The 24,064-nt window shown below is 40.3% G+C and overlaps 1 protein-coding gene across 2 annotated transcripts in view; it reads left to right on the top strand.

Annotated features, from left to right (window-relative positions):
• Positions 1–24,064, top strand: part of PHLPP2 (PH domain and leucine rich repeat protein phosphatase 2) — a 74,027-nt gene that overhangs the window by 2,739 nt on the left and 47,224 nt on the right. For both annotated transcript variants that reach the window (XM_014529155.1, XM_005881163.2), the window contains exons 2-3: positions 5,114–5,406; positions 20,839–20,972. In XM_014529155.1, coding sequence (XP_014384641.1) covers positions 5,120–5,406; positions 20,839–20,972 — 421 coding nt within the window. In that variant the 5' untranslated portion in view covers positions 5,114–5,119. The remainder of the gene's footprint in view (positions 1–5,113; positions 5,407–20,838; positions 20,973–24,064) is intronic.

Here is a 24,064-nt window from a genome sequence, read left to right as displayed (position 1 = left end):
AAGGGGGTGTGGCCAGCCTGAAAACGGCCCTCAGCCCCTCACCCAGGCCGGCCAGGCACCCCAGTGGGGACCCTCACCCTGAAGGGGCTGTGGCCAGCCTGCAAACAGCCATCAGCCCCTCACCCAGGCTGGCCAGGCACCCCAGTGGGGACCCCCACCCTGATCCAGGACACCCTTCAGGGCAAACCAGCTGGCCCCCACCCATGCACCAGGCCTCTATCCTATATAATAAAAGGGTAATATGCAAATTGACCCTAACAGCAGAACGACTGGGAATGACTGGTCACTCTGACACACACTGACCACCAGGGGGCAGGCGCTCAATGCAGGAGCTGTCCCCTGGTGGTCAGTACGCTCCCACAGGGGGAGCTCTGCTCAGCCACAAGCCAGGCTGATGGCTGCCAGTACATTGGTGGTGGTGGTGGGAGCCTCTCCCGCCTCCTCAGCAGCGCTAAGGATGTCCGACTGCACCTTAGGCCTGCTCCCTGCTGGCAAGTGGACATTCCCTGAGGGCTCCTGGTCTGCCAGAGGGATGTCTGACTGCCAGCTTAGGCCCGATCCCCTGGGGAGGGGGCCTAAGCCAGCAGGTGGTCATCCCCCAAGGGGTCCCAGACTGCGAGAGAGCACAGGCCGGGCTGAGGGACCCCGCCGAGTGCACACATTTTTGTGCACCGGGCCTCCAGTAATAATAATAAAATAAGGAATTAATTTAAAATATCCTCTTAAAGCCCTAGCCAGTTTGGCTCAGTGGATAGAGCATCTGCCTGCGGACTGAAGAGTCCCAGGTTCGGTTCCAGTTAAGGGCACATGCCTGGGTTGTGGGCTCCATCCCTAGTATGGGGTGGGCAGGTGGCAGCCGATCAGTGATTTTCTCTTATCATTGATGTTTCTATCTCTCCCTTCCTCTCTGAAATCAATTTTAAAAAAATCCTCTTAAAAAATGTAAAGTTCCTTAAGGAATTTATAGTCTTAAAGGAAATATATATACACATTAAAAATCCTCACAGAAGAAAAATCATGGGTGAACTAATATAATACTTTCTGGGGTCTTTCTTGACTTTCCTAAGACAGAAGGTTGGTGGGCTATCATTGGGCTTAAAAATTTTTTTTTAAATAAGCTTTTTGTTGCTTGTGTGGAATAGTGTCTACTTGCTCTCTCTTAATAGCAATGAGCAAAATTTCTCTCCACTGAGTGCAGAACTTCTTTGTATAAATGTACCATATAGAATACTGTTTTCAGATGGACCAGTTGATCTTTCCCAAAGATTAAAACATAAAGAATATTTCAAATTAACCTTTGAATTATTCAGTGGTTAACATTATTTAGTGGTTCAAATATGATGGCCCCTGTGTCTATAAAATAAATACTTGAGATATTAATTCTGAGATATTCAGCTTTAAGAAAATGCTCTTGATGAGAAGAGAGATCTAGTTTCCACTTGTTGCAGAGGTTTATCCTACTTATCTAAAGTTAGAATCAGTAATAATCTCTATGGTTTTGAATAGCTATACTCAAATCTCTAAGTTATGCAAAATAACCGATTTACCTGTGTTTTCCTAAACTTAAACAATGAAGCCATTCTCACTCTCGTTTTATTTTCTTCCCACATGGGAATACCTTCTAACTTTTCATTCCTCTTTATCCACCGTCTTTAGAAATTGAATTTTAGGTGCTACAGTTATCCTAAAATATTAATCTCAGTAATCACAAAAATAATATTTGTTTTGTCCTGGCCAGTGTGGCTCAGTTGGTTGGAGTATCTTCCTGTATGCCAAAAGGTGGTGCATTCGATCCCAGTCAGGGCACATACCTAGGTTGCGGGTTCCATCCCCAGTCCATGTGCTTACGGGAGGTGGAGGCAACCTATTGATGTTTCTCTCACCTCTCTCTCCTCTCCCTTCCTCTCTCTAAAATAAAATAAATTTTGCTTTATTTATAGGTATTGCTGTTTTCCAGTGAGGAATAATAGTAAAAGTATTTTATTTACTTTTTGGCTGATACAAAGAAAAGATTATAAGTTTCTCTGTAAAAATGGAGATGTTTCCTTCCATGTTTGTTTAACTTCTTGCCAGAGCTGATTGGGCTAATGTGCAAACTGGGAATACATTTCTGTGATGTCAGCTGAGTTTTGCATGCATTTCTGTGCCACTCAGGTGTTAAGGCACTAATAATAGATTGTCAGTGTAAAAGAAAAGAAGAAATATCAAATAAATACTAAAACCCATTGTAATCTGCATAGAAATGGAAGTATGTTCCAGGAGAAGTTCTGCTGAGTGGAGAGTAGTCAGTATTTCCTTCTACTAGGAAATGCTACCTGGGAGAAGAAGAATGGAGATGGGAGACATGGAAGGTTTCAAAAGAATGTAGAGAGGGTGACATTTGCATAGAATTTTAATGAATGGCTAGTCAGGTGGACAAGATGAAGCAAACATTTCAGACAAGTCATAGAATTGTGGATTAGTTGGTGTGTTTGGGGAGTTACAGGTTGTCGGATATTCCTGAAGCAGAGTGAAAGGCATGACACTGGAGAGGTATGTCAGTGTAGTTAGTGGAAATTTCTTTTAAAGGGAATAGAAAGGGCCATCATAAAAATAGAGCAGGTAAATGTTGATCTTTAGAATCCTATTATATTGCTGTAGCAATTGTTTTTGCCTTGAGATAACAGTAGCTCCACAATGTGTATGAATTTCACATGCCTGAATTAACGCAACAGTAGTTTTTTTGTAACATGAGAAAGGAAAGAATACTTGTGAAGTATTTTGTTGATTCTGTACTTGATTATTTGGGATATAAGACAGAGGGTTAGGACCCTAGAGAAACTTGCAGTTTGCAAAAATGTTTATTACAGCATTTGTTTCCAACAGTGAAAAATTAGAAACAAACTAAATGCCATCAGCAAGAGAATGGATAAATTGCAGTGTATTAAAAAATGGTATATTACTCAAATGAATGAGCTGGGTGTATTAGCATGGATATATGTAAACCAACATTGAACCTAATAAAAATATTTCAGGGCAAAACATAAGTAAGCTAGGATTTAAAGTTTTAAATTATGTAAAATGAACTATATATCATTTATAGGATATACATATATGGCAAACATCTGTGAAAATGAACGCAATGATAAATACCAAATACAGACTAGAATGTTTCTGGGAGAGAGAGAGGAGCATGGGATTGGGATAGGGCAGTGATGGCGAACCTATGACACGCGTGTCAGAGGTGACACGCAAACTCATTTTTTTGGTTGATTTTTCTTTGTTAAATGGCATTTAAATATATAAAATAAATATCAAAAATGTAAGTCTTTGTTTTACTATGGTTGCAGATATCAAAAAATTTCTATATGTGACACGGCACCAGAGTTAAGTTAGGGTTTTTCAAAATGCTGACATGCTGAGCTCAAAAGGTTCGCCATCACTGGAATAGGGTACCAGGTGGCTTCAGCTGTATACATAAGAATATATATATTGTGTGTCCATAGGTTTTTAGTATACACACACATCTTGTCCATAGGTTTTTAGTATACACACACACACACACACACACACACACACACACGCACTCACACACACTCTCTAGAGTAGAGGCCCAGTGCACAAAATTCGTGCACGGGGGGGGGGGCCCCTCAGCCTGGCCTGCGTCACTCCTTACTGCCCATCTGCTTGCTGCTCCTTACCCCTTGGCTCACTGCTCCTTAGCACTGCCACTGCCGTGGAGGCGGGAGAGGTTCCTGCCACTGCCGCTGTGCTCGCCAGCTGTGAGTCTGGCTTCTGGCTGAGTGGTTGTCCCCCTGTGGGAGTGCACTGACCACCAGGGGGCAGCTCCTGCATTGAGTGTTGGCCTCCTGGTGGTCAGTGTGCAACATAGCAACTGGTCATTCCGCCCTTTGGTCAATTTGCATACTAGTATTAGGCTTTTATTATATAGAATATATGCTAGAGGCCCGATGCACAAAATTCGTGCTAGAGTAGGCCTTCCCAGCTGCGGCGGCTGCCTCCATCCCTCCCTTACAGCCATGGCTGCCTTGATCCTGGGGCTGCAGCCCTGGCTTCGTCCGGAAGGACGTCTGGTCTAATTAGCATATTACATTTTTATTATTATAGATTCTTTAGAATAATGCCTGGAACTAAATAAGACAAAATATTAAAAATTTGTGAAAGTTGGGTAGTAGGTACTCAGATGTTTTATTATTCTTGACATTTTTCTGGAAACATAAGAAAAAGAAGCGTTAGAAAAGTTGATGGACAGACATGAACAGCTATAACAATAAAGAAAGCTAAGCTTGGCCCTGGCCAGTGTGGTTCCTTGGTTGGAATGTCATCCCATACACCAAATGGTGGCAGGTTCAATTCCCAGTCAGGACACATACCCAGGTTGTGGGTTCAATTTCTGGTACGGGCGAGTGCAGGAGGCAACCGGTGTTTCCCCCTCCCTTCCTTTCTCCCTTCCTCTGTATAAAAATCAAATAAAAAAAATAAAATGACAATAGCTTTAAATAAATATTAAAAAAAGAAAACTAAGTTTGCCAGGTTAAGAATGAGCATGGCAGATGCTGAAGGCTGTGTGAGGTGAGAGGAGATAATACTTGATTGAGTAGAGCAGTGATCGGCAAACCGTGGCTTGCGAGCCACATGCGGCTCTTTGGCCCCTTGAGTGTGGCTCTTCCACAAAATACCACGTGTGGGTGCGCACATACCGTGCGATTGAAACTTCATGGCCCATGCGCAGAAGTGGGTTTTCGGCCTGGGTGAGTCTATTTTGAAGAAGTGGCGTTAGAAGAAGTGGGAGGTGTCGGTTGGTTGGGCAACGGGAGACTCGGCGCAGGTACCTCAATCAGATTGAGGACGTTTTTAGCAAAGGCCAGCTTAGGAGTACCCTAATTAAGTTAATAACAATGTACCTACCTATATAGTTTAAGTTTAAAAAATTTGGCTCTCAAAAGAAATTTCAATCGTCGTACTGTTGATATTTGGCTCTGTTGACTAAAGAGTTTGCTGACCACTGGAGTAGAGTATTGGTGACTATAGAGTGGAAAGTGGGGTGAGAACTGAACATGTCTAACTCATTTTAGCTGATGTTTTTTCTCATGATTTTTTTTCTTATTTTTAGAGAAATATGAAACGCAATGGGAGCAGAAATTGTTTGAATAGGAGAAGTAGGTTTGGTTCTCGAGAAAGAGACTGGCTGAGAGAAGATGTGAAGAGAGGCTGTGTTTACCTTTATGGAGCAGACACGACCACTGCCACTACAACCGCCACCTCCTCTGCCTCCTCCTCCTCCGCCTCCTCCTCATCCTCCGACTTACATCTTGTCCTTTGCACAGTAGAGACTCCAGCATCAGAAATATGTGCTGGAGAGGGAAGGGAAAGTCTTTATTTACAGCTGCATGGAGACCTGGTCAGGTAAGGTCTGAGTCTTACCACTGCTTCTACTGCAGTGTAAGCAGTCCACGTTTCTGCTTGGAAGTGCGCTTTAGGGCTTTAATTGTGCTGGAACTGATGTTGATTATGCTGTCACTAGGCTTGAAAGAGGTTTTTCCTTGGAATGCTGATGTTATCATTCTTAAATTTAAAAACTGTCAGTGAAGGAAAATTTGAAGTTACCTCATTTGGATTAAACAATAAGTCAGACATCTAAATTTAAAATAAATATTTTAAGAGTTTTTTTTAGCCCTGGCCCAGTATCTCAGTTGGTTAGAGTGTCATCCCAACAAGCCAAGGTTGCGGATTTGATCCCTGATCAGGGCACATACAACAAGAATCAACCAATGGATGCATAAGTAAGTGAAACAAAATCGGTTTCTCTCTCAAATCAATAAATAAAAATGTAAAAAAAAAATACATGTAAATAGAATGAAATTGAAATACATAAAAGGAAATAGAGTGAATAGTATATATGTTCATGCATGAGTATGTTGCTGTTTACATATACATTTTAAAACTAATGGTGCTTTACATAACATGTTGATTTAATATTATTTAGAGATCTTTCCATATTAGTATTTATATAGTTTTCATTTATTTAATGGCTGCATGGTCTACCATAATTTTATGAGTCTACCATTTTATGAGTTTACCATACTTATAGCCAATCTCCTATTAATGGGCATTCAGATTGTTACTATTTTTTTTACTTCTATAATCAGAGCTGCAGTGAATATCCTTGTACCTATAATATTTCTCCTATGTGGGAGTCAGCTGTAGGATAAATTCCTGGAAGTTGAATTGCTGATCAAAGGATATGTGCACTTATAATTTTGATATGGATAGTCAAATTCCTCCTTATAGAAGTTATACGTTGATGAATAACGTAAAAATATATCTATCTCCCTCTTATTTTTATATAAATGTAGACACATAGTCATGTATGAACACATCCTTGCTGTGAATAGAAATGATTGTCAGCAGTTTTTAAATTAGAGAATCATAAAGTCAACATTCCAAGGAAAAATCTTCTTTCAACCCTAATGACTTAAATTCTTGCAAATTTTTTGGGAATTTTGTTATTCTGTTGCTTTAATTTTTATTTTAATGAGTGAAGTTGAGCATATTTTCATAGGTTTTTAGGCCATTTATGTTGTTTTTTTAAAAAATACATTTTTATTGATTTCAGAGAGGAAGGGAGAGGGAGAGAGCGATAGAAACATCAATAATGAGAGAGAATCATTGGTTGGCTGCCTGCTGCACGACCTACACTGGGGATCTAGCCTACAACCTGGGCATGTGCCCTGACCAGCAATTGAACCGTAACCTCCTGGTTCATAGATTGATGCTCAACCACTGAACTACACCAGCCTGGCCATTTATGTTTTCTTTAAAAATCTTTATATGAAGAAGAAAAGTATTCTCATAATAGTCTTTTTTTCCCCTCATAATAGTCTTATACTGTGCATATGCAATCTTTGATTTTATTTATTTATTTATTTATTTAACAAATTAATATTCTTTGAATTAGATGTCAAATGGCTCTTTGTATCTTGTTACCGGAAAGGGGAACTGGCCCTTGGTGGGTCTGCCTAGGGTCAGTGGGTAGTGTGTGGCTTCTTGACTTCATGCAGGAAAAATTTCACAATACAATCCCAGGTAACTGTGAGGGAACATTTACTAGACCTGGGGATAGTAAAGGGCTTAGCACAGCAGAAGCAACAGGAGCGCCTAGGCTGTGCTGCCTTAGCTCTCTGGGAAGTCAGAGAAAAGAGGGCCTTGGGGACAGGTTCAGGGGACTAGCCTGCAAGGAGCTGCCACTGCCCACCGCTCCCCTGATTGCAAGGCTTGTTGGGTCCTTTGGAGTTTAGGAGGTACATGCCTGTTGGGAAGGAGAAGGGAAAGGGGTTGTTAGGTGCTGCTCCCCAGAGGGAGAGAGCGCACTGGGTCCTCTGTCTTTACCTCTTGTGCAGGTGGGAGTCTTAGGGGAGGTCTCAGGAGGGGAGGGTTTCAGCAGAGCATGCATCAGTTTTCTAGGAGTGCTCCTTCAGGGTGGGGTCTCCATGATTGGTCAGTGTCAGGGCAGGGGATCATTATCATTGCAGCTGGTCCTAGAGTCATCCATCTGGTTTTGCTGCTTTTCTGGGTCTGGAGTTGAGATACAGCTGAGTCCTAGAGGTTATTTCTAGGGAGGTGACCATTTGTATCTGCTGTAAATTGCTCTGCCAGTTTGTTCAGCTCTCCGTCTCAGTTTCCCTGTTCCACTTGTCCTAGCTTACTGGCCTGTCAGCCTGACCCATGATTTTCTCCTCCCCCTTCTCTGTAATAAATAAATATCTTAAAATAATTAAAAACTGTGGATTCAGCTTGAAAGTGAGAAAGGAAGCTTCCACTTACACCTTAAATGTGGTAATGATAGTAACACCTTTAATTGAGCTAAAAATTGATGTCATTTTAAAAAATCTAAACTGAGGTTTAGTATGTGTTCCTTTTAGGATTTGGACTAATTCCTGAAAAAGATTAGCATTTGAATGTTTTCCTTGTTCACCAGTTAACTACATTTCCTAAATCCATTCGTAAAATGAAAGGATCAGACAGGGTGATCCTTAGGCTCTTCTAAATCTTAATACTGATTCTGATCTAATTTTATCAGGTGGAAAGCCTTGACCTACATATTGCTGGTAGTGGTTGATGGAGTTGATATATTTAAACATAAGACTTACTCATTTGTATACTAGTGTGTATGCATACAAAGATATTAACAATGTAGAGGAAACCCCACTTGAATTGGCTTACTAGTTAATTAAGAATTCAAATGTGATGGTCTTATGGATGCTTCTCTGTCCCTGGATCTGTTTTTGTTCATCAGTTTATGTTGTTCATTATAAACCTCAGAGGGAAGGCAGGAGAGGGTGAGGGTAAGGGGGAGAGATCAACCAAAGGACTTGTATGCATGCATATAAGCCTAACCAATGGATACAGACACCAGGGGGGTGAGGGCATGAGCCGGGGTGGGGATGGGGGGACAATGAGGGATAAGGACACATATGTAATACCTTAATCAATAAAGAAAAGAAAAAAGTAGGAAAAAGAAGAATCCAAATGTGATGTAATTTACTTTTGTGAATCTAAACTACTTACAGTGGAGAGTTTGCCTCTTTTTAGCCTTGTGGCCTTGATAATTTTATAATTATTGAAGATATAATTGATTGGAAAATAATGAAAACACTATTGAACTGTGGTTTGAAAAAAATGAATGTATTTTCATTGCTGAAGTAGGAGCTCAAGATGTCTCATTCAGCCAAAGAATGATGATGATGATGATGATGATGATGATGATGATAGATTTTAGCTGACATTAAGTGCTTTCTTTTGCTATCAGTGTGTTTACTTTACACATTTTTTCATTAAATCCTCACAACTCCAAGGGAGGTAATGCATCAGTCCTTTCAAATGAGGAAAATTGAGGCTTTGTGAGAGGTCTGGCAACCTGTTCAAGGTCAGGGAGGTACTGCAGGCAGTTGGAATGGCCTAAATCATTCAAGATTGATGGTGGACTTTGTTCTGAGTAGAGGCCCTCCCGGGGAGAAACTGGCATGGTGTCCCTTACTCAGTTTCACTATTTAATCATACTTATTTAAAGATCATTTTTAACTGCCTTATTCAACGGTTAATTGCTTGAGTTCAGTCATACATTATCTAATTAGAGGAAAAGGTACTTTCTTCATAATGGACCACTTTTTGCTGCTTACTGAAGTGTAATAGGTATTCATTATAGAAATTTTAGAAAAAATGAAAAAGTGTAAAGAGAAATAATTTTTAATGGTTAATGATTGTAGATAATGTCATTTAATCCTCACAACAATCTCGTGAGGTAAATATAATTCACATTTTGCCCTAACCGGTTTGGCTCAGTGGATAGAGCGTCAGCCTGCGGACTGGAGAGTCCCAGGTTCGATTCCGGTCAAGGGCATGTACCTTGGTTGTGGGCACATCCCCAGTAGGGGGTGTGCAGGAGGCAGCTGATCGATGTTTCTCTCTCATCGATGTTTCTAACTATCCCTCTCCCTTCCTCTCTGTAAAAAATCAATAAAATATATATATATATAATTCACATTTTATAGATGAGGTAAATGAGGTTTAGAAAGGTCACCTAAGATCACTGGGCTATATATAAGTGGTAGAGCTGGAATTTGAACTCTGGCATTCTGACACCAGATCCCATATATTGCCTACCCATGGTAACATTTTTTTCCCCAGATTTTTTTGAAAGTGAGGGCGTGTATAACTTAAAAATTACATACTGTATTTGAGCCTGGCTGGTGTAGTTCAGTGGTTGGCATCAACCTATAAACCAGGAGGTCACGGTTAGATTCCAGGTTGTGGGGAGTGTGCAGGAGGCAGCCAATCAATGATTCTCTCTCATCATTGATGTTTCTTTCTTCCCCTTCCTCTTTGAAATCAATTAAATTTTTTTAAAAAAAATTACATATTTAGGGCCATACCATATATTCAATTTTATTTACTGCTTCAATTAATTTTCTTGTGTCATTAAAAATTCCTTAGATACCAGTTTTTTGTTGTTTTTAAAATTTTAAAATTTATTTATTGATTTTAGAGAGGAGGGAGGGAGAGACAGAGAGAAACATTGATTTTTTTTGTTTTACTTATTTATGCTTTCATTGGTTGATTCTTGTATGTGCCTTGACTGGGGATAGAACCCACAACCTTGGCATTTTGGAACAGTGCTCTAACCAAATGCAGTTTCTGGCCAAGCAGTTTTAATTGCTACAGAATATTCCATTTTATGGAGATACTGTTTTAAAATTGAGAAATAATATGCAATAATGGTTGAGCTTGGATTTTGGAATGAGAGTGCGTGGGTTTAGATCCTGGCTCTGACATTTACTATACAAGTTACATAATGCTCTGCCTTAGTTTACTAATCTGTAAAAGGAAGAATGATATTATTTACATTATAGAGTTGTCTTAAGGATAAATTACACATGTTATGAAGATTAAATGAATTAATAGTTATCAAGTAGTGTTTCTTAAACTCCAGTGTCACCTGGGGAGCTTGCTAAAATACAGATTCTGATTCAGTAGGTCTGGGGTGGGGCCAGAAATTTTGTATTAGGCTCTTTAGTGATGTGCTACACGTACAGGAGCAAGGAAGTAAAGTACTTAGAATGATGTCTGGCATCAAATAAGTGCTCAATAAATGTTACCTATTTGGGTTGTTTCAAATTATTCGGCTCTTAGAACTAGTGTTGTGATAACTAAACCTTTGCCCATAAATGTTTACATTGTTGATTTTCCTGGGCTTGGTCCTAGAAATGAGATTACTGGGACTAAAATTGCATCATGTGTTTTCCAAATCAACCATGACTTCCTTCTTTTGGTACTCTTTTTCAGTCATGGACTTGTCACCTGAGTAAAATTGAAGGATTACTAATTTATAGAATTTTAGCACTTGGAGAGCCCGAGAGACATCATTTTCTAGGGAAAGGAAGTCTATCCTAACCTAATAGCCCTTCCACCCTCCACCCTTTCTGACATTTTGAAATATGTATGGGGGTAGGGTTTTTTGGTTGTCACACTACTGGGGAGAGTTACCAGCATTTGGGGGACAAGGGCCAAAGAGCCTTCATGTCCTCAATGTGTGGGACTGTCTTACACAACAAAGACTTGCCTTGCCCAGAAGGCCAGTGATTTTCCCAAGGGGTAATCACTGAGACCATGTCCCTTCGTTTTATGATGTGAAACAGAGTCCCGGAGAGGCAGGCTGTAAGCACATTCCTGCAGCTTCCTGGTGCTGGTGCTGTGTTGGAACACAGTGTCTTGTCTCGCAGTCCATTGCTTTTTACATGGTAATAGTTGGTCAGTCTTTTTTATTGAACTGCCTCAGTGATAAATGACTCACTAGTGGAGCTTAGTGTAATCATTGCCTTCTGTCTAGGAAGTTGTAACAAGATCATATGTGATAAAATGGAATGCCCTTTGGCTCATGATGATATATTTGCTTTAATTCTTAGTCATCAAAATGACTAAGATTTCTGTATTTGATAGACTACCTTTTAAGATAAGCTAAGAAACAATAATATGTGTATCAGAAAACAATGCCCTAGGAATTTGGGATCCTGAGTTCTATTTCCTTTTATGTCAGTGACTTGCTGGGTGACCTCTTACAAGTCACTAAAATTTTGTTTACTATCCTGTACAATAAAAGCCTAATATGTAAATTGTCCCCTTGGGCGGTTGGTCGTCGGGAGTTCGACTGGGAGACCAGGATTTTGACCACTCGCTATGACATGCACTGACCACCAGAGGGTGGCACAGAACATGGCGGGTGTCAGTGATGTGGTGCCCGGGCGGGGTGCTGCGACCTCTCACCGGCTACCCAGGGGCAGGGGTGATGGGGATGGAGGTGTGGTGAGAATGCAGGATGTCCCCGAGCTTGCTCTCACTCCCCCTGCTACCCTCCTCCGGGACATCAGGGCTCGTGTGCTGGGGAAGCCCCGTGCTCAGGTAGTGGGCGCCTATGAGGAGCCCGCCCTGCACCGCGTGGTCTCTTACTGGGGAGCTAATCAGGCTCCCCATCGGTTTGCTCGGGAGCCAGTTTGCGAGCCCGGCTGGCCAGGAGAGAACACGCTGCCTGCCTGGCTTTCATGTGGTGCTGCTGGGCAGCCCAGAGGTCCATGCTGTGCCCCGGCCCTTGGCATCCGACCATGCTTACCACATTCCCATGTGTGGACTCGGGTGCCTTGACTCAGGCAGAGGGGGGTGCGCAGGGGCCCAGGTGCTGCTTAGGGCCCAGAGGTCAGATGGGACCTGCCCTTCCACACCAGAAGCTTGCGCTTCAATTGCCGGCAAGGCCGAGGGACCGCACCCATGCACGAATTTCATGTATCAGGCTTCTGGTATCCTATATAATAAAAGCCTAATATGCTAAGTGTCCGGTTGTCTGGTCAGTCGTTCAGCCAATCAAAGCATAATATGCTAATGATATGCTAAGGCTGCTCAACCCCTCATTATGACGTGCACTGACCACCAGGGGGCAGATAGTCAACCAGTCGCTATGACGTGCACTGACCACCAGGAGCCCTTCTGCAGTCCCTCCCCGGCTGGCCAACCTCCCATCCCTCCCTGGCCCCGATCGTGCACTGGTGGGGTCCCTCAGCCTGCCCTGTGCCCTCTCACAATCCAGGACCCCTCGAGGGATGTCGGAGAACCGGTTTTGGCTCGACAGCAGAACAATCAGTTGCTATGACGCACACTGACCACCAGGGGGAAGACGCTCAATGCAGGAGCTGCCCCCTGGTGGTCAGTGCACTCCCACAGGGGGAGCGCCACTCAGCCAGAAGCCAGGCTCACGGCTGGCGAGTGAAGCAGAGGTGGAGGGAGCCTCTCCCGCCTCCATGGCAGTAGGACATTCTCCAAGGGCTCCCAGACTACAAGAGGGCGCAGGCCAGGCTGAGGGACTGCCCCACCCCACCCCCACCCCCCAGTGCATGAATTTTGTGCACTGGGCCTCTAGTCTTACCTAATAATAGACAAACATGTAAATTAACCATCCCCCCGCGCTACGCTCACCAGCCAATCAGGAGAGTATGCAAATTAACCCAACAAAGATGGTGGTTAATTTGCATATGTAGGGGCGAAGTGGCGGAGTGAAGACTGAAGGCTCCGTCCGGAGCGAAGGCCTGGGTCCCGGGTCCTGGAAGAAAACCAGTGCCGGAAGCCAGGGGAAGGGAAGGCCTATTGCATGAATCTCTTCGTGCAACGGGCCTCTGGTATATATATGTTGGTCATGATGTCAGTCATGGCATTGCTTGTTTGATTTTGGTGCTTTTCTGGGTCTGGAGCTAAAACACAACTGAGGCTTACATGTATTTGATGTGGGTCAGAACCTAGTAAGTCCTGGGGGCTTAATGCTTAAGGGCTATTCTCCAACCCCCTCTAAGGGGGCTAACCAGCATGACTAGCAACATGCCAGGGGAGAAAAGGTCAGGGGAGGGTCCTAACTGCATGACCAGGGAGATGCTAGGGAAGGAAAGGTCACCCTGGGGGGCCAGTTCTTGGTTTCCCAGTTTTTTATTTTTAATTTTTATTTTTATTGATTTCAGAGAGGAAGGGAGAGAGAGAGAAACACCAATGATGAGAGAATCATTGATCGGCTGCCTCCTGCACGCCCGCACTGGGGATCAAGCCTGCAACCCAGGCATGTGCCCTGACCCTTCAGTCTGCAGGCTGACGCTCTATCCACTGAGCCAAACCGGCTAGGGCTTGTTTTCCCAGTTGCTAGGCACCCAGGGCTTTTTGTACCTGGCCCATCTTCCTTACTCTGCTCACGTCTGTCTAGCTGCCTACCACAAACAGTCCCAAGGCTTTGTTTCTGGGATTGTTTGTTGCAGGTCAGAGCCTCATTGTCCTGAGGGCTTAAGGGAGTGGTGGTGTAAGGGCTTGTATGGGAATCATATGAGACTATTCTCCGGCCACTTGTTCCTCCTCTCAGGGAGTCTACCAAATGATAAGCAACAACGTGCTGGGGAGGAAAGGTTAAGGGAGAGTCCCAAATGCATGACCAGTGATATGAAAGGTCAGAGGTTTAAACTGCATGACTAGCGATTTCCTAGGGAGGAAAGGTCACCTGGGGGAGAGGTCCCATCAGCAATACTTGTTTTCCCAGTTACTAGGCATTTGGGGCTTTCCTTCCTGGTGACCTTCAGTACCTGACCTATCCTTCTTAATCTGCTTATGTCTAACTGCCTACTATATCAAGAATATGTACTGCCCTAGCTGGTTTGGCTCAGCAGAGAGAGCATCGGACTGCGGACCAAGGGTCCTGGATTCGATTCAGATCAAGGGCATGTACCTCGGTTGCAGGCTCCTCCCAGCCCGGGCCCTGGTCGGGGTGCGTGCAGGAGGCAACCAAGAGTATGTTCTGAATGAATTATCACTGAAGAAGGAAAAAGATTATTTTTGTTTTGTGCTTCAATTTCTATACTGTTTTAAAACTTTCAAGGAATGTCTTATAGTTCTAACCAGCATTGGTCAGTGGTTAGAGCATCAGCCGGGGTATCGGATTCCCAGTCAAGAGCACATACCTCAGTTGCAGGTTCGATCCCTGGCCCTGGTCAGGGTATGTGTTGGAAGCAACAAATGGATGTGTCTCCCTGACATTGATGTTTCTCTCCCCCCCACCCTCTCTCTCTTTCTTATCCCGTTGCCCCCTTCCACTCTCTAAAATGTCCATGGAAAACATATCCTGGGGTGAGGATTAACAACAACAACAAAAGAATGTGTTATACATTAATTTGTTTTTATTTACATTCTTTTTGTTTTTATATTTTAATACTTATGAAATCAGCTTATGTTTTAGAGTTGTTGGTGGGTCATAATTTAATTGGCAGCGTTTTTATTTTATTAATGGTTATTGCAGTACCATCTAGTTTACTACAGTACAATTCTTACACTAACCACCAGAGTTTTCAAAGACTTCACAAGTTAAAGGGCATAGTCCCCAAAAAGATTGCCCTTACTCCACATGCTGGCCACATTTCTGACTTACTGGATACAAGTTAGGAGGTTGCCTTGGTCCCTTCAGGTTCAGTAATTCACTAGAACGACTCAGAACGCAAGACAGCATACACTTATAATTACGGTTTTAGTAGAAAGGATACAAATCAGGACCCATCCAGCCAAATGAAGAGACACATAAGGGTCCTGAAGGTAGAACTTACTTCCCAACTCCCATGTCACCATCCCCAGGACATTAATGCGTTCACTCACCAGGAAGCTCCATGGAACTTTGATACAGTTTTTATTGGGTAGACTTGAATGATCATGTGCTTGGAACTCAACTTGCAGCCCTCACTCCTCCCCCAAGACAGGCTGGCTCCTAGTTCCAACCAAATCCTCTTTCTGGTGACCAGCCCCTGTCCTGAGTCATCATATCTCTTAGTGTAAACTCAGGGGTGACGCAAGGGGCTCATGAATAAAACGCTCCCATTACTCAGGAAATTCCAAGGATTTAGAATCTCCCTCCCAGGTACCAGGGACAAGCACTACTAAGATTCTTTATTGTACAACAATGATGCATAAAAAATAGCATATATATAATCCTCACCCGAGGATATACTTACTGATTTTAGGGAGAGAGAAAAAAAGATAAAAACATCAATGTAAGAGAGAACATCAATTGGTTGCCTTTCCTATATGCCCCAACCGGGGATTGAACCTGTGACCTAAGTATGTGCCCTGACTGGAAATCAAACTCAAAACCTTTTGGTATATGGGACGATCCTCTAACCCACTGAACTATACAAGCCAGGACAAAAACAGCGTATTTTTCAAATGATAGTGTATTAGACTTAATGGAACACAGTAATTTAAAAGTTTTTAGGTTCCTTGGTATAAGTTAACATATGAAGTGCTTTGCATTCTCTTCTGTGTAAATTATTTTAACTATGTAAAATAATGTGGTTTGCCTAAAAGAAGGTAGGTTTTGTAATGAAACCAGCACAGGTGGAAACCTTGATACCATTATGTAGTAATTATGTGACTCTCTGAGCCCCATTTTTCTTTTTTGCAAAATAGGCATAGCCTTGTAAAATGTAAAACACTTCTAGCCTATTGTCAGTCATGGAGTAGAAATTGAAGTATCCTTATTGTTGCTGTTTGTCTTATTAATCTATATTGCTGATCTTAACATTTGCAGATTTTACCTTTATAGGTGGCCAGGGATTGAGTTTTAGTCTGAATTTGATGTCGAGAGCACTGCACTGTTTTGTTAGGGTCATTGATATAATGTATTATTCCCTTTCTTGGATTTCAATAATATGAACTTTTGCCTCTCACTATTATTTTTTTTTAAATATATTTTTATTTTTTTATTTATTATTATTTTTTTAATATATTTTTATTGATCTTTACAGAGAGGAAGGGAGAGGGATAGAGAGTTAGAAACATCGATGAGAGAGAAACATTGATCAGCTGCCTCCTGCACACTCCCCACTGGGGATGTGCCTGCAACCAAGGTACATGCCCTTGACCAGAACCGAACCTGGGACCCTTGAGTCCGCAGGCCGACGGCTCTATCCGCTGAGCCACACCGGTTAGGGCACCTCTCACTATTATTAATAACAATTTTTTGTTCTTGTTAACCCTCACCTGAGGTTATTTTTCCCATTGATTTCTTAGAGAGAGGGGAAGGGTAGGAGAGAGAGAGAGAGAAACACTTATGCTAGAGCAGTGATGGCGAACCTATGACATGCGTGTCATAGGTCACACGCGAACTCATTTTTTTGGTTGATTTTTCTTTGTTAAATGGCATTTAAATATATAAAATAAATATCAAAAATATAAGTCTTTGTTTTACTATGGTTGCGAATATCAAAAAATTTCTATATGTGACACGGCACCAGAGTTAAGTTAGGGTTTTTCAAAATGCTGACACGCCAGCTCAAAAGGTTCGCCATCACTGTGCTAGAGAGACACATTGATTGGTTGCCTCCCACACTTGGCCTGGTTGGGGTCAGGGATCAAGCCTGCAACCGAGGTATGTGCCCTTAACCAGAATGAAACCCGAGACCCTTCAGACCTCAGGCCAACATTCCAATCACTAAGCCAAACCGTCTAGGGCAGTGGTCGGCAAACTGCGGCTCGAGAGCCACATGCGGCTCTTGGCCCCTTGAGTGTGGCCACAAAGTTTCAATTGCACTGTACGTGCGTATCCGCACGTGGTATTTTGTGGAAGAGCCACACTCAAGGGGCCACAGTTTGCCGACCACTGGGCTAGGGCCTTAACTAAAAATTCTTGTGAAATGTTAGTTGGAATGAAATTTATTCCTCTTTTAATTGTGGATACTATTTAAAATAACTGTTGGCTACTATTAGCTAAGAACTATAAACCAGTGTTGATAGCATTACTGTATTGGTTGAGAAATGCATATATGCATATGCATATATATTCAGATTCACAAGGACATGGTAGCTCCTAGAAACCTTAGAAGCAAACTAAAACTATTTCGGTAGTCTTACTGTCGTGCTTTAAAGCAAGTTAGAATATTTCAAATGCTGAGTGTTGTTATCCTTTCATTGCCAACATTACTCTCTCCTACACCTGTTTAACAGTACCGTGTATAATTTTCCTTTGATATGTGAGAGTTTTAACAATAGCTGATTACCAGCTTGTTAAACTTTTGGAACTTTGAAACACAAAATTGATCTGTAAGCATATTACAGCATTTCCCTCCCCCTTACTCTCTACTCTTTTAAACAGATGAGTTTAATAAGTAAATGGAATTAGTTCCTCATTTTACTTGTTTTAGCAGTTCTTGAAATATTTCCTGTTTACTCATTTATGCTAAATTAGTAAGAGCAGATGTGGAGATCCTCTTGATTTTTTTTTTTCTCCCACCAGAGAAAATACTTTCTTTAGGTGGAAATTATAATATAGAGAGGTTTCAAAATCAACAGAGCCTTTTTTTAAATTTTATTTTTTATTGAATTTATTGGGTGACATTGGTTAATAAAACTATAGGTTTCAGGTGTATAGTTCTATAATACATCAATCTACAGAACCTTTTTAGGAAAGGAAATTTGATCATTTGAATATTAGAATTAGGATGTTTCCATTTCCCTTGGTTTTTCTAGAGAGAAGTTGAAAAATTGAGCTAGTGAGATTTAACCTGAAAGTATTATTTCTTGGTCCTGAATATGTGATCATTATTTGGAATTTTGATATTTAAATACATTAAACTCTGTATCCAAAAATAATAGCAGGGTTATATTAGGAAGATATCCTGGAAATGGAATAGACGCTTGAGTTCTAAAAGACCCTAAAGATGAGCTGGCCCAATGTGATTCTTAAGGAGTCTTTTAAAATATTGGTGACAGATGGCTTCCTAGCTCTGTGAGCTATTTTGAGAGGCAGTCTGTTTCATTATGGACAGCTCCAATATTCTTCCTCATTTTTAACCCGTTTACCTGTGCAGCAACTTCTCATTCTTCCTAGTCCCATTCTTTGGAGCAATCCAGAGTAAGTCTAATTCCTTTTGACACTGGAAGATATAGATAGCTCTTTACGCCCTTGGACTCTTTGTCTTCAAGTTAATCCTTCAGTCAGTTTTCATATTACATGGCTAATTGACTTTTCCAGGAGACAGTTTATTAGAAGTCCCTCTTAAAATGCATCTTTCTTAGAAGAATTCTACCACTGTGTGGCGAAAATGCCTACTACTGTCATAGCCCTTGGTGAATTTTTATTTTATCTGACTAGAGATTAATTGTAACTGATGTGTTTATCTTGAAAAGATTATTTTTTGTTTCGATTAAATTCAACATTTATTGGTCTTCGTAGGCTTTTAGTTCTTTGGTCATTCTCCATGTAGTAGTTCCGAGTTTATAGAAAATAAAAGTCTGAACTTAGCAGTCAGAGGGGCCAGGTGATTGTTTTATTTTATCTTATTTATTTTAGCTTAGTTTAGTTTATTTTTTTGTGCATATCAGTATGATTTCCACTCCTCAATTATCATTTTCTAAAAAGTATATTTTTATTGATTTCAGAGAGGAAGAGAGGGAGAGAGAGATAGAAACATCAATGATGAGAGAGAATCATTGCTTGGCTGCCTCCTGCACACTCCCTGCTAGAAATTGAGCCCACAACCTGGGCATGTGCCCTGACAGGGAATGGAACAGTGACCTTCTGGTTCATAGGTCAATGCTCAACCACTGAGCCACTGTGGCTGGGCTCCTTCCTCAGTTATCATTTTGATGCATTTCTTTACCTTCAGCTTTGTAGCATTCATGTTGTTACTTAAATCTTACTGGCAACAGTATTTCCTAGTTCTTTAACCACAAAACAGTTGTCCTTCATATATTTTTGCCATGATTGGGGAGGTGTATTGTGTTGCTTCTAATTAATACAATTCTTAAGTTTTCTAAACAGAATCCTTTTAAGACATAAAGACTAAGGTTCTTCAAAAACCGTTTGAGTATACATAGACTTTCCTATACCTGTTCTTTGTTTCTTTCAGGTGGGGAATATTCTGTTTTTATTCTAAGTAAAATTTGGTTCTAGTCCTAAGGTTTTTTAAATATTAATTGTTGATATGCTATTGAACACTACTACATACAAGATATTTTTCTAAGTACTGTACTTTACATACTATGTAATATCTTGTTGTAAGTAAATAAATTTAAAAACAACTGCATGAGTTAGGTACTGTTGTTATTTCCATTAGACTGATAAAGAATTTAAGACAATGAGGTTAAACAGCTTGTCCAAGGGCATGTAGTTAAGTGGCAGAACTGACTTTTGGAGCCTATACTCTTAGCCACTGTATTTCTAACTGTTTGTTTTCTTATAAAAGAATTGTAAAAGAGTTGTCTTGTTTTTATTACTGTTGTAGCCCTGGCCATAGAAATACATATTGATAATCTTGTTTTTTAAATATTTTTAAGTATTTTAAGTCTATGTGATTTAAAATATGCCGTGTCACCAGGAGCCACAAATGGTTACTCGACATTCTGATTTTATTTTATCTTTTAGTCAGGATCATGCAGTATAATGATTTCTGGGGACTTATTGGGCCATTTTATTCCTAATTTTTTTGGAAGAAGTGACTATGAAGCCAGTGGAAATACAAAGTTCCTGGAAAATAGTAGGCAATCCAAAGTCTGCAGCTCTAATTGTGTGTGTAGCTTATGTGAAATCAGATATGACCACGTATAATCTTTTATATCTCATAAATTTGCCGCCTTTAAGTTTGGACCAGAGGTTCTTAATGGACCTTGTAGGGGTCCCTGAGACTCTTTGAAGAGATCTGTGCAGTCAAAACTATTTCATAATAATAATAAGACATTGATTTTCTTTTTTTACTTTCAGTCTCTCATGCATGTACAGAAGAGTTTTCTAGAGGGTAAATAGCATGTTACCATAGCAGATTGACTTTAGAAGCAGATCTGAGAATCTAGCTGTTTTCTATTTAATTAGCAATTTACAAAAATGTGAAACAGTGCTATTCTTTTCTCCAAAGTTGATTCATTTTGGAAAAGATATTTTTCAAAGAATATTATTTATGTTAACATCATTGGTTTATTATTGTTGCTTAAAAATGAATAAACAAAAAATCAGGAAATGAATAAACAAAAGTTTGGAAATTCTTAATTTTAGTTTTTAATTCAGTAGATATCAACCCCTATGTAAACAAAAGCTCTTTGGGGTCCTCAAAGACCACAGAGGGATCATGGAACCAAAAACTTTCAGCATCGCTTACTTAGATTATATGATATTAAAGGAAATCTTGATATAGAACTGAACATCTAAAACATAATAAAAGATTTAAAAAATGAGATGAAGCATTTTTATTAGTTACTAAATATTTTTCTTTTGAATTGTGCAAGCAGGAGACTGGAACCCACCGAACGACCTCTTCAGATAGTTTATGATTACTTATCCAGGCTGGGCTATGACGACCCGGTGCGCATACAGGAGGAGGCAGCAAATCCCGACCTCGGCTGCATGCTTCGCTTTTATGGTGGTAAGAACTTATCAGTGGCTTTGTGACTATGCTAACTGCTTTTCAGTGGATCATTTATGCCTCTGTCTGTCTTCAGCTTTTAAAAAGTATTTCATTAAAATCTGTTTTTAAGCCAATGAACTAATGTAGTTAAACAACATAAACAAGGAGTGGTGGTTAACGGAAGACTTAGAAGAATTAGCCAGAAATATATTTCCTTTTTATTTTTGCTCTTTTAAACAAAAGTGTTTTGCTTAATAATTATTTTTTACCTTTGTCAGAATCTTGATGAAATCATGCTTTAATATAATTTGAATGAGTAAATTATGTTTGGGCAAGAGGTTTTAAAAACACATTATTTGTTAAAAGGCAATATATGTATTTACAAAAGGTAAACATATATCTATAGATAAAGTGTAATTGGCTATGTAGCAAATTGCCTCAAAGCTTAGTGACTTAAAATGATAATAAATATTTATTATCTCAGTAGAGGCCCAGTGATGGGGTGATGGCCAGGCCCCCGACCTGTCGCATCACACCCGCTTTGGCTGGCTTGGCGCCAGTGGGTGTCATAGTGTGGTCCCAGATGGTCGTCTGGTCTAATTAGCATATTACACTTTTATTATTATAGATAGTGTTTTAATTTCTTATAATCACCTCCCAAGCCCATTCACTGCTTAATAGATAATCACTACTACCAATTTGGTATATACCTGTTCCGCATTTTTAAAATTTTATTCCTATGAATGTGTATTCTTAGAAATATATTTTATTTACATAAATATTATCATTTGGTATTGGTCTTAGTGATTCAGGCAACAATATGTTTTAGAGATTTTTCCTTAGCTGTCTTCTATATTCATTTCTTTAAGTTTCATAGTATTGAATATTGTATGTAGGATAACCATTTCCTTAGTGATGGACATTTACATTGTTTCCAGTTTTTTACTATTACGTCATTGTAGTAAAATTGCTTTTTTTGTAGCACAATTGCCTTTTTGTGCACCTGTGTTTCTTCAAGGAACATGAAATTATTGGGTCATAAGATAGTTGCAGTTAAAACATTAATTGTTGGCTGGTCCGAGTGCAGTGGCGCCTACAATTAATTGATAAAAAAACAACAACACACACACACAAAAAACCCAAAAACAAACAAAAAAACACACATTAATTGTTAGTACAGCAGAACAAACCTATATGCCATCAGTATGTCAAATTACACCTTCGCCCACAATATCTCTTTTTAATATTATTAGCATTTAAATTTTTTACTAATCTAATAAAAAATGGTCTCAGTGTTTTTTTTCAATTTTTATTTTCCCTGATTACTGGCATAGTTGAATGTTGTTTCATATTTTCATTGGATCTTTGCATTTCTTCTCCTTTGATACTTCTGTGCAAATTTCTGTTGTCTTTTTTTATGTTGACCTAAAGGACTTCTGTATATATTCTGAATATGCATCCTTTGGATACCATGTCTGAGGCAAACTTTTTTCCCAGCCTATAACTTGTCTTTTAATTTTGTTTACTGTTTTTTATTGTATGGAAATTTTAATCAGTCTTTTCCTTTATGCATTTATATTTCTTCCCTATTCTATAATAGGTCATAAACATATTCTGTATTTTTTCCAGTACTTTTAAAGTTTTAAATATGAGTTAGGGATTTAACTTTCCTTTTTTCTCTATGAATAGATCGCCAGTTGTCCTAACATTTATAGAATAGGTCACCCTTTTCCTACTGATTTGAAATATCACCTTATTATTATTATTATTAAACTTGAGGCCCAGTGCACAGATTCATGCACCGGTGGGGTTCCTCAGCCTGACCTGCTTTCTCTCGCAATCCGGGACCCCTTGGGGGATGTTGGACTCCCGGTTTCAGCCGATTTTCACAAGCCAGGCCAAGGGACCCCACTAGTGCACGAATCTGTGTACTGGGCCTCTAGTATGCTTATAAGATCTTAAGACTTTCCCATCCTCCCATCCTCCCCGCTTCCCTCTGAGATTTATCAGTCTGTTCCTTGTTTCCATGTCTGTGCGTTGAGCATCTGCCCCTTGGTTGTCAGTGTGTGTCACAGCTACTGGTCGAATGGTCAAATGGTCAATCAGTCGCTTAGGCTCTTATATATATAGATGGATTCCCATACAGGCAGGGTTTATATTTGGACTCTATCCAGTTAACGTTGATCTATTTGTCTTGTGTTAATACCAAAACTGTTTTTAATTAATATGCCCTTATGATATATTTTGATAGTTGATAGACAAGTTCCATATCATTAGTCTCTGAAAAGTGAGGAAGATCTCTAGAATCAGAGAAGTGTTTATGAAGAAGTAGAATTTAGGTTGGTTCTTTAAAAAATTGACAGAATTTCAGTAAGCAGAAAGGAAAAGGAGGACATGGGATGAGAGACTAGACATCTCAAGGTATGTTCTGTGAATCACAGATAATTTGAGTCCAGATTATTTTGGGCTTTAAGAGCAATATCAGAATGTTGCCTTCATTTGGCAGAAAGTAGCAGGAAGTGATGGGATCCAAGTGAGCCAGAGAAAGATGAATCAGGCTGCAGTGTGATAATAATTCAGATGTGAACTAATAGGGGTCTGAACTGGGTAATGGGAAGAAATCGTTCACATGAGAGACTTTTTGAAGGAATAATCAGTAAGAGTTGATGGTTGTTTGAAAAAGGGAGTTGGGGAAGAGAACATCAGAGATGAAGCTGCCTCTTGAGCAGTGGTTCTCAACCTTCTTAATGCTGCGACCCTTTAATACAGTTCCTCATGTTGTGGTAACCCCCAATTTCATTGTTACAAATTGAACATAATTAAAGCATAGTGATTAATCACAAAAATACTATGTAATTATATATGTGTTTTTCGATGGTCTTAGGCGACCCCTGTGAAAGGGTCGTTCGACCCCCAAAGGGGTTGGGACCCACAGGTTGAGAACCGCTGCTCTTGAGGTTTGAGCCTGGGTAACTTCAGGAGAATGATAGGACTTGAGCTGGGAGAAGGAGCTGTTTGCAGGAATGGTGATAACTTGGTTTTAGGCATGTTTCCTTTTTTTTTTTTTAAATATATTTTTTAGTTTTTTTTAGAGAGGGGAAGGGAGAGGT

Source organism: Myotis brandtii, unplaced genomic scaffold (assembly GCF_000412655.1).
Source record: "Myotis brandtii unplaced genomic scaffold, ASM41265v1 scaffold670, whole genome shotgun sequence".
Classification (NCBI taxonomy): Eukaryota; Metazoa; Chordata; class Mammalia; order Chiroptera; family Vespertilionidae; genus Myotis; species Myotis brandtii.
This window is presented reverse-complemented; position numbering and strand designations above follow the sequence as displayed.